The 12235-nt window shown below is 31.6% G+C and overlaps 1 protein-coding gene across 1 annotated transcript in view; it reads left to right on the top strand.

The window, feature by feature from the left end:
• Window positions 1-10333, top strand: part of LOC145314582 (uncharacterized) — a 30960-nt gene extending 20627 nt beyond the window's left edge. The window contains exons 2-3 of the mRNA XM_080154561.1: window positions 5491-5994; window positions 6679-10333. Of these exons, the coding sequence (XP_080010687.1) occupies window positions 5616-5994; window positions 6679-7658 (1359 nt within the window). The 5' untranslated portion in view covers window positions 5491-5615 and the 3' untranslated portion in view covers window positions 7659-10333. The remainder of the gene's footprint in view (window positions 1-5490; window positions 5995-6678) is intronic.
• The last annotated feature ends 1902 nt before the right edge of the window (window positions 10334-12235 follow it).

Here is a 12235-nt window from a genome sequence, read left to right as displayed (position 1 = left end):
AAGTTTCAACCACTAATTGTAATCCACAGAAGAGTTATTTTAATTCATTGGGGATGTAGATCAATTTGTCTTACCCCTTCAGATCCCTGTATGCTTATACATATTAATGTCTCTTTTTCTTATACAAACCTTTATATAAAGCTAATGATAATAATCTTCATTATTAATATTATTATATAATTTCCATGGTTTATTAGGTACTATATCTGTCTTAATGAAGGGTAAAAGTGGCTCTAACCTAATATAAACATAATGGTACACTGATTCTTTATTATAGAACATTAACCCCGTTTATATATTATTATTTGCAGCTTAGCTTTTCTATAACTATAATATTTCAGTACGTTATTGTGAGTTACTGTTAATAAATATTGCAAAAAAAATTTGCATATTATGTGACTTTTTCTAATTAATTAGGTTTTAAGTCAACAAAATCGAGCGCTGATAAGTATTATATTTCCATATCAAATCGTGTTTAAAAGAGTTTAGATAAAATTCATAAAAGATAGACAAACAGACAAACAGGTAGTTTTATAGATATATAGATAGATAGATAGTTAGATAGACAGACAGACAAACAGTCAGATAGATAGATAGATAGATTAATTCCATTAATTTTTAGAGAAGAGTGTTAACGAGTAAACCTCTTTTCTTAATTACATTTTTATATCTTTAGAGGATTAAAAAACATTAAACACTTTTTCACCTTTTAGAGTATTAAACATTTTTAGTTAGGGCTACAAATTCATTCTTAAATATGAACTAAAAACGGTCTTCAAAATAAAAAGATTCCTGTTTCAAGATGGCATAATAAAAAATTAAATTGTTAAAAAGTTTTGACAGTAGACAGTATAATGTTGTCATGAACTTTACTGTTTGACCTGTTTTACAGTACAAGGTGGCAAAATAAATACTGTTTATTTGGCCAGAAAAAAAAACGTGTTCTGTGCATTTATCTTTAAATTATCAAATAATTGCCTCACATTTTACATATGTTTGACCCTATACATGTGTTGATTTACATATTTTGTTGTATATAACAATTATGACAATATCCATCAGAAGCACAGCACATAAATTAAATAAATCTTTTAAAATATATTTCTTCCATAACTTTTTAATAGACTCATAGACATATCCTAGTTATAAAGTAGCTTTGCTGCTGAAATAAATAATAAATGTATGTACATACGTATAATAAGAAAGATCAGGGCTTGACCAATGCATTTAAAGCAGCTTCTATATATGTATGCACCTTCCCTTAATTCAATGATATACCTTTGTATATCTAATTTATGCCTTGCCTCCCCCCCCCCCCCTTCCCGGGTTTTATCTTGAAATTTCCATAATTTTTGTGTCAAGCTAAAGCTGACTTTGTCAAAATTAGATTGAAAATATAATAAATCATTCTTTTGACCTAAAACCTATCATTAGCAATGGACATTAACATTTTTGTGGATTTTTATGTAAAATATTTGTGAAAATTGTTGAGGTGTAATGACTACAAAAAAGTGAAAAATTTCCAAGCTCTGGCCGTTGACCCGATAGAGTTTCTCCATTAGAGTGTGAGAGACACAATTTCTTCAGAGAGAGAGAGAGAGAGAGAGTATGTGTGTATTTTCTCTTTCCAAGTCATACTTTCTCCCACTACCCCCCCCCTCTCTCTCTCCTATTAGTATCTCCCCCCACATTAAGGGTTAACAAACTCTGATAAACTAAACAGCTGATTTTTCGGCCTTAGAGTAGAAATTTGGGGCTGGGGTAGAAATGAGGGGGGGGGGGGGGAGATAATTTCTCCAGGGCAAAGAACTTAAAGAGAGAAAGGAATGAGGAAGAGAGTATTTTTGACATGCAGAAAAATACTTTAAAAATCCTACGTTAGAATTGGAACGACTTGTCATGCCTCCCCCCCCCCCCCAAGCCCCAACATTTCTCTTTAAACTTTATCTGTCCTAGAAACATACCCTATATACTTGCCCCCCTGACCCCCCCCCCCTCCTTTGCTTGAACTCGCCCTCTTTTCAGGAGTTAATGACTTTAGAAAAAAGTCCTGGCAAAAATATATATATATGCTACTATATAATTGTTATAATTTTAACCTAAATATGGGCAGGCAGGCAAATAGCAAAGCTAAATATTTAAAGAAAATTAGAATTTTTTTGAAATATTTCACCTTTTTATAGTCTATTACAAAGTTGCTTACTTTATTTGAATTGTTATCTCAAAAAAAGAATATTATTTGTTTTTAAATAAGTAAAAAAGTCGCAAATAAGACCTGAAAGATAAAAATTCTATGCAACTTTTTTCTGACATTTTTTTGTGGTTAATAAGTTTAATGACATTGTTTACTTTTTATCCTTATCATACGTTCAACCCTATTATGTAGAAAAGTGCAGCTACTCTACAATTCATTTCAGGATTTTCAATTCAAGGAAGATTTTTCAAAAACTGAAATCTAAAAGTTTGAATAAACTTTTTATAATTATATCTTTTGTTTATAATGTTTGTTACCAAAATTTGAAACCCTAAGTTTAACTTATGTTAACAAACACTTGAAAAAATTTAATTAATTTTGTAATAAATTTGTCTAGTTTAATATAGACTTATGCAAATATCAAATATTAGAACCTGATAAAAAAAATCAATATCAAACAATTATTTATATGTACTTAAAATTATTATTTAATCAAAAAGTCAGACATATTTGCTTTTTAGGCAATTAAATTAATCATTTATTATATTTTATTAGAATTCTATAATAATATTATAGGCCAAAAAAATAATTTTTGTGTATAAGGAAAGTTAAGAACATGTCATAAATCTAAGCCTTCAAAGTCAATAACCTTATAGCCCCAGTGTTCATGTAACTCTGCTAATTTTTGAGATAGCAGACGTAACTTTCATTATTTCATAACAGATTTTTTGTTCTTTTCAAAGAGGATTTGAAATCTAGATTAATAATTGAGAAAGTTACTTTAAACCTTTTTGTTATTATATAATTAATCTTTGGTTTTTCTATTTTTGAAAATTAAGCAATTTAAGTATCTATCAAAATTATCAAATTTAAAGATTGTTTAAAGAACAAAAAAATCTAAATAAAGAATCTACATAATATCTGTTTTATATAAAAGCCTTGTTATCTAATCCCAAGCATAATCTTATTTACATGGTAGGAACACCTAGGTATATAAGCAAGCTTGAATGTATACATACATGTAGTAGCTTCAATTCAACTTTCTTCTAACTTTAGATAATTATAGGATAACTTAGAAATATCTAACAGCTAAGGACCACACCAGGACATGTAAAGTACATAAGTAGAGTAGCAATAACAATAAGTTTGAATAGTATTGGCAGGTATTATCAATGAATCACTGAATATGACATTTTCATAAGAGTTTAACCAATTTATGTTCTAAAATATATGAAATTAATTATTTTACATAACCTACTCTTAGTAACTGACGAACGTAGTACCAACAAACGCTAATTATATAGAGAAGGTTCTATTTGAATTTTAAAGCTATTTTTTATAGCACAATGCATTGAAAAATGCACTCGTAGAAAAGAATTTCAATTTGAAACAATTTTTCACGGATGTTTGATGGTATTGTTATCGAGGCTTTTTTACAACTCGTATCTAAAATGTAAAAGTTCACACATTAATAGCTGAGAACATGCAGTTTATAAAGATTTAAGTTCCGTTACGTTATATCTGTATATGCAATGCATCCTATCAATAGGAACAAATATGCCCACAAGGAGCGGAGCCAAAATATAGCGAATATATCCAATAATATATATAAGATTTTTTTTGTCTAAAGCTTAAGATCTCGGAAATCGCTGGTTCGAAAGGGTTTCACTGTTGAAGGAAGCTTCATAAATATCTTGGGGTGGTTTTAGGCTACTTTTCTGCCTTTTCGAGCCTTCCCCTACAGGCTAGGGGCGAATCAACTAGTTTTGCTAAAAGATTATAACATAATGTTAAGACTGAGGATAAAGAAGACAAATATCCTTCACCCACTCCAACGTGATGAATATAGGATTGTCTATGGACGGACGGACTTTACAATAATTGTATAGTAGCTGCGCTACTGCAGAATATCATATCTATAGCAGATACCAATATGTGTATATTTTTTAACTGCCCATTGCTTGCTGCATCTATATATCTTTTTACGCAATTGAAATTCAGTACATTAAAACTGATATTGTGCATTAGACAGCATTTAAAAAATTTAGACTTACCTAAAACCTATTCTTATTCTTTAGAAAATGATAGAAGAACAAAAGTTTATATGATTTAAGTCTAATGATGATACCCTTTTTGGGTAGTGGAGCTAGTCTACACTAGGTTCTGTCCGTCCGTCCGTTCATCTGAAATTTATTATCTATTAAGCTATCCATAAATCTATTATGTATTTAAAATTATTTGATACATACTAAAATTGAAATATCTGTTATTTTTAAAATAATAAGTTGTTGGTTTCTTATTGCTGCGCTACTTATGGACAGACTGAGAATAATTCGTGTATTTCAAATGTTGTGTAGTGAAAATATGATACCAAACAATCTATTTTACCTCTAATGAATGCAGTATATGTATGGTTTTACATCTCAATACTAAGTTCTACAACAATCATTTTTTTGTTACCATTTCCAGAGTAAATGGTTGTGATCCGAATTTAAAAGGATTATAAAAAAACTGTTTTGACCCATATTTCAATGTTTTTTTTTTTTCAAATAGGGATATATACAATATAAAACTTGGGAAACAATGGACGGTAAAATAATTAAATCCCCCTAACCCCACAGTTTTTAAGTGTGTAATTTTGATTTTTGTGATTTTTTTAAAATTTGACATCCATTTTCTTTCTCTTTTATCTTTCCCCAAAGATTAAAAAAGTACAAAACTCTACCTTTGGTAGCTTGAATATAAATGTTTAGAATTATATATCTTTCATTTCCCCATCCCTAATTCCATCTTTTATGTTTCTAGATCTAGGGTACTTCAATTTAATAATATAGACAATAGCATAATTTATTCTGTTTAAAAGGATGGATGGACAGACGGACAAGCATGTTTTAATCTGATCATTCTACTTATGTTTTGATTTATTCTGTATTTACAACAAAAGATTAAGCCTATTATATTTACAATATTACATATGTTACAGAATATATTTCAATATCAAATATTTATATACTAAAATAGATGTTATTATTATTTCAAAAAGGATATAAAATATAAAAATGAATATTATGACAATTTAGTGTGCTAACATGAAAATCACTTATTGGTCAGTTATTTCATCCATTAGGAGGAGGGGGGGGGGGGTAAATGAGTGGTTAAGGGAATTTATATTTTAGCCATCTACAAGTTTCACTTTATTAGAGTACATGATAATCTGGTGTAAGATCCAAGTAATAATAAATCCATTTTATTACAATGACAAATATTTAATTAATATTAATATTATTTTATTTCAGGAGTAATGTAGCAACCATTTCCCGACACCTGGACGTGCCAGGTTCTAGCCCAGCCCTGCCTTACCGCCGAAACTGCCAAATAAGTTATCAACCGCCATTTTTAGAACAATTTCCACTGCCCCATAATGCCACCAGTAGAGGATTGTATGGACAAGGGGAGTTTATTAACCAGCTGGGTGCAGCAGGGTCAGACCAACCTGTCCTGGGCCAAGGTCTATCCAAGCTGGCGGCCGCACAAGCACCACAATTCATCCCAAAGAACGCCGCGCTCCGCCACCGCCCCATCCCTCATGGACAATAATACAAAAATGGCGGGGAAACGCCAACTGCCAACAGACAATAATAAGCTTAGATACTCTGTGAGTGAATATAAAAAGGATAGTTGTGATATGAAGACACTAGAGGACGCCCTAAGCTTTCCTGAGACAAAACAAACGGCTGCGGCACGTAGAGCTATACATCATCCATTCAGAAGTAATATCACAAATATCGACTATTTTCTAAGTAAGTTTTTTTTTTTGATTATTTTGATAGAATAGTGCAGCAATAATAAGTAACGGTTTACAGCAATTTAGGATTCAATTAACAGTTAGGGAGTTGAATCCATTTTTATAGAAGCAGAAATATAATCGATGATTATGGTTTGGACCCTCTAAAACTGTAATCTACCATTTCACTTTCCCCTCTCTTGGTGAAAATATCTTCAACGCCGATCCGATTTTTGAAATGTAAGATTCTACTTTCCCTTCTCTTGGTGAAGATATCTTCAACGCCGATACGATTTTTGAAATGTAAGATTCCACTTTCCCCTCTCTTGGTGAAGATATCTTCAACGCCGATACGATTTTTGAAATTTAAGATTCCACTTTTGCCTCTCTTGGTGAAGATATCTTCAACAAGAGAGACAAAAGTGGAATCTTATATTTCAAAAATCGTATCGGCGTTGAAGATATCTTCACCAAGAGAGGGGAAAGTGGAAGGGTAGATTACAGTTTTAGAGGGTCCAAACCATAATCATAGATTATATTTCTGCTTCTATAAAAATGGATTCAACTCCCTAACTGATTAAAACAGTAAAACATTATTACAAATACACATTGATAGTAAAAGAAATATACATATAGACATATACATATAAAATTGTTAATACTTTCAACTATTCTTTGGTTAACAATATTTATTTTTCAGACCGATCTCTGAGTGAGTTAATATCTCACTGTCTGGGGTGTACCGACCTTACCGCCGAGCAGGACGAAGCCGCCGACAGCGACCCCGCCGACCTGCCCGCCCTTCACGAGGAGTGCGCCCAGCCTCTGCCCTGCCCAGACCAAATTAGAACCCTAATCCAAGATGGCTGTGACGTAAACCAAATATTGGCGGGCAGCGGCCGTAGCCCGCTGCACACGCTGCTGCTAACGCCGCACCCGCCGATCGCCGAAAACCCCTCGGCTCTCGGCGCTGATCTCGTAGCGTGCGCCGCCGTTCTAGTTGATGCAGGTGCACATCTTGATCTCATAGACGCGGCGGGAAACACACCATTAAACTGCCTCGAATCGCTGCTCCACCAGGGGCTATATAACGAAACGGCGACAATCGCCGATATCTTCCTTTCAATCAGTAAATCATGTGACGTGAATAGAATGTCGCGCAGTGGGCGCACCCTGCTATCTCACAGTGTAACCTACCTCGACCTTGCCGCGGAGGTGACGCGGATCCTGGTGAACCACGGCGGCCGCGTGTGGCCAGGCGCAGCGCCAGCTAGTCCTGCCAGCGTTGAGTCACTTATCCAGGACCGCGAACAGTCCGCCTTCACTTGGTTCCTGCGCTCCCTTATCCAGACAAACAACCTGGCTGGAGCAGAATCCACCCTGAACAGTTTATCACACGAGATGGGCCAAGACCCGGGCCGCATGAAGAGCCACGTGAAGCGTGTGATGCTGGCGGAAGGCAAGCACCCCAAGGTCCTGGGGTCACTCTACCTCAAGCTTAAGTTGGCCATGTGCCCCTTCTGGGACGAGCCGCAGCACTTGCGCTACCTCGCCTGGAACAGTATCCGGCGCAGTATCGGCCCCAAACGGCTGGCCGCCAGCTCGAAACAGCTGGGCCTTCCACTTTCACTTAGGAAATATTTAACCTTGTCATCAAGTCGGCCAGTGCCAAGAAAATGAACATTTAAAAAATGAAAATTGCATCATCAAACTTTTTCATTGGTGATATACATACATATAGCTTAAATGTTGTACTAAAATAATGCAAGAATTCACAATCATACAGTTAATAAGAAACTGTTACAGGTGCGAAGCGTGCTGAAAACTTTAAGTCACCTTGATAAAAAAATAATAGTTAGATTAACCACACGCAGGAAGATATGACCAATACACGGGTATAATAATAATAAGAAAATAATTATAAATATTCTCTTTTTTTTGATAAATAAAAGTATGAAATTAGACAAATTATGGAAAGAAGAACGTCTTTAGCTGTTTATATATTATTAATATACATTTATAGTTGTTTTACACATCAAATATTTGAAAGAAATGACCCGCAAAGTGTTCAAAAATAGTCGCCATATCAATTCTGGTCCGAATTCGGGACAGGAACATGTAATTTCAAAACTAAATGGTAGAAAATTGTTAAGTTTTGGAGGATTTTTTTTTGTCAATTTAAGAATCTTTGTCTACCCTTTTCTACTATTTAATTTGAAATTGTAGTTTCTGTCCCTCTCTTTATAATTTTCTAGCATATTAGTAATTGATATAAAACTATCTAGCTAATTTATACATATTTATATTTCAATCTTTTCACCCTTTTTAAATAACTTGTAGTGATTATTCAATTTTTTTACTTTCAGGGAGGTAAGAAATTTTTTTGAACCAAAATTATAAAGAGAGGGGTAAAATCCGTAAAGGTTATGTGTTATAAGTTAAAAACAGTAGTAGAACGATAAAAATTTATGTTAACTTTTAAAAAAATTTGTCTATAGTTCTTTTCAATAAGAAATACACATGTCTAGTGATTATTAGCGTTCTACTACTATTTTTAAGCCTTAAAACACACACCTTTACGGATTCTACCAAAAACCTACCCCTATCTTTATCCTTTTTTCCCTATACAATTTTCCTAAACCAATTTAATATTTTTTTTACTAAGCTTTTGTCCTATCCTTAATTTTTAGTTGATTTTAGATACCCTCCCTGAAATAAACTCAATTTTCCAATGCCCTGGTGTTTTATACCTTTTTAGAAAACTATATAATAATTGATAATGTACTTTTTTTTTATTTTCAATTTATAGAACCAAGTCCATTTAAATATCCGCACACTGCCACAGTTTTGATCTCATTCCTATACATGAGATACATGTTTTTTCTTCTTCTTGAACCTTTCATAATAATTTAGGGACAATCTTTATAATATGTAATAGAAAAATAAAGCATTTTTTTACTCAAACAAGCAACAAAAAGTCCAAACTTTTACAGGCAAGCAAACTCAATTTTATGCCAATAAAATGCCTTCGCTTGTCCAAAAAAAAGCCTCAAAACTGCCATTACAGCCAAATTTAAGCATTTTCAAATAATGTTTATGTCTTTTTTCTCTACTCATTAAAAACCAAGTCAATACTATATATAAAATATATTTAAATTTAGACTTTGCAATTTTAAAAATCCACTAAAACCATATTATGTATTAAATTAGAGAAAACCCATTTTCTTTCCAATAAAAAATTAAATTATTATTATTTTTTGCCTTTTGTTTTTTTATTTAAACCAAATGAAATAAAGTATTTTGAAATCTTTTCTTTCACGCTTTTTCTGGAGAAATTTTTGTAACCAAAAGTGTTCATGCAAAAATGCCCAAAATTTGTTCAAGCCAGTCAAAATTTTATAATTATTTTTAATTTTCTTTGGCAAATTTACAATGAATTCCAAAATTTTCTAGCAAGCTCGGGTGTTATTTTTGTTAAAAATTTAACATTTTTGGGCAATTTTATATGAACACTGAAAAACAAGCCTTAAATACAATACACCACACCCCGGCCTTAATTTTTAAAAATCATTATTTAGCATTTAAAGCTTTTTCCAGTGATTTGCAACTTTAATAGCGGCTTTTAAGCTACAATATAAAATAATTTTTGGCTACCTATTAATTTTTTGATTACAAAAAGCTTTAAATACTAACTAAAATGAATAAAATTTTAGCAAAAGAAAACTGACTGTATAATTTGCAATAAATCTAACGACTAAAAAATACCCCAAGAAGACTTTTTTGCGCCTTCTCTGTTTGTAAAATGTACTTATTAAATGATTTGTGTAAAAATGTAATTTTCTTTAAAAAAAATCTTTTTTCCGCCACTTTAGATAATATTTGTAGCTTTGTTATATTCTGTTCTTTCAGACAATTTTATTTATTTATTTTTATTTTTAGTGGCTTGTTATATCTTTTTTTTGTATCCCGGTGACTTTTTATATTAAAAAAACTTATTATTATTATTATCATTGTAATTCTACAAGTAGAACAATAATAAATGCGCGACTTTAGGCTATGGAAAAAAAAACTCAGATATTCTGCCTAAAATATTTTTTTTATGGATTAGAACCTTGTGCTGAGAGCTTTTCTAGATTAATAGCTTTTTTTCTATCCTATCCTACTCCTTTAGCTTTTTTTAGATTAATGTAGCCGTATTATCAAATGCCTTGTCAATTGTCCTACTTGAATAATTACAATGAATTATTATTAAAGTTTGTCAGAATGTGATTAATTTTATAATTATTGATAGAAGAAGACTTTTTTGGTGTAAATCTTTTTAATGTTTGATTAATAAAACTTCACAATCAAAATATTTTTTTTTTGTTAATTTTTTGTAGAGGAGCTTCTATATAACTAAGGTATGCTCGTGTTTCCGTGCATAATTGTCATTTACAGGAGACTGAAAAAAAGGAGTATTTAAACCATGGAACAATCAATGTTTGTCATTCTTTTTTGTGGGGTTAGGGGGTCAATATTTACATTTCAATTTTTAGTTTTCACCCTTTTGATATCGGTGTAAATGATTATGGATATAATTTGAATACATATTCTGCAAAGAAGTGCAAAATCCCTAAATCCATCCTTTAAAGTTCCTACCCTTCACACCAGTGGTTTTATATTTAAACAAGGATGAAAACACCCATAAAAGCGAAGCTCTGACACGTTATGACAGACGAACATTAAATCTTGTAGAGATTCAGAAGTGAATATACAAAAAAAAAAGAATATGTAAGTTTTGACAAAATTTTACGTAAATTTGTTGCAAAATTTCTTAAATACAGAATTTTGTTTAAGGACATACTGACATTTTTAGGACTTGATTATAGTTGCTTCGCTCATAGTATTGTATATTATTGTAATTGGAAAAAGTAATCCAAAAGTAAGATCAATCGGATGATTTTATCACATAAAAACTTGTTGTTAAAACAGTTAAAAAACAACACGTTTAAAATGGACGTAAGGACATTCTGGTATCGATTATAGAGTTGCTACGCTTTCTACTACAGTAATCATCATGCAAAGTTTGAAATCGATAGAACAATTCTAACATGCATAAATTATCGAAAAAAGCTATCCGTTCCGGCTAAATGACGGTCGGACTGACCGACCCTATTTATATAAAAGCTTTGCTTTTAAAAGATTCAAATTTAGCCTGTCCTACGGTATATGCTTTATTTTGCAAAAGGATATGTTGAATGATTTAGCAAATGTCAACTGTCGCGAAAAGGATATACGGCGTTCGCATATTTCACCTAAGATACTTGTAAAAAATTTAGCTAATGCGAAACAATATGGAAATTGATACTTTGTAGATATAGACATTCATCATTTGATTTACTTTAGGTTTTAAGAATTTAAAAGTGTTTATGGAACTGAGAAAGAAAGATGTTTTGGCAAGGGACTTGAAAATTATAATGAACATTTACAAATGCAAAAGTATTGAATTTTAAACATATACGTTGTTAAAAGATTTGTTCATCTAATGGAACAAATCATACATAATAAAATAATTATAAATACGAACAATTTTCATGTATTACCTGTTTTGTCTGTAAAATAAATAGTAAGGTACCAGCATGCAGCATATATGTAAAGACGGGGTTGTTTATTCTAATATTTAAAAGCTAAATATAGCAGATGTAAATAAAGCTAATTTAGAGTTTGGACGTTTAGTTTGGTTGCTCTTTAGTATCTTTGGGACAATATTTTGTTTAAAAATATACTTACATTTTTAGAACTTGACTATTGAGATGCTACGCTTGAAATATAACTTGTTGTCCTAGGTATCATTGTTCCAAAAATCATACAAAAATTTTACCCAGCTCTTACAGGAATCATAATCCAAATCATTATTGAAGTTAATAGGACAATTTTAACATGCCTAAATTAACCCAAATAGCCAATCGTTACGTGCGAACAGATGAACATAAAGACCCTTATTATAGAAACTTTTTTATTAATGTGAAAGTTTTTTTTATAATAAACGTCTCTCTATAGACTTCCAGACTAATGACATTTAGATATCATCAGAGAGAAACAATACATCTTTCTTTTTATATGCATTACACACATTATCAGGGTTTATTGTGGAAAACATTATATTTTTTTTAATATTAAATAACTACATGTCAAACGTTATTTTTTAATGTAGGATTTTATGATAGAGTTGTCAATACTTTTTTCTTCAAAGCCGCTAAATATAATTTGATGCGCGT

This window comes from Acartia tonsa, chromosome 3, assembly GCF_053477335.1.
Source record: "Acartia tonsa isolate MP-2025a chromosome 3, ASM5347733v1, whole genome shotgun sequence".
NCBI classification, from domain to species: Eukaryota; Metazoa; Arthropoda; class Copepoda; order Calanoida; family Acartiidae; genus Acartia; species Acartia tonsa.
The sequence above is the reverse complement of the archived record's forward strand: the minus strand, read 5'-3'. Positions and strand labels throughout refer to the sequence as shown.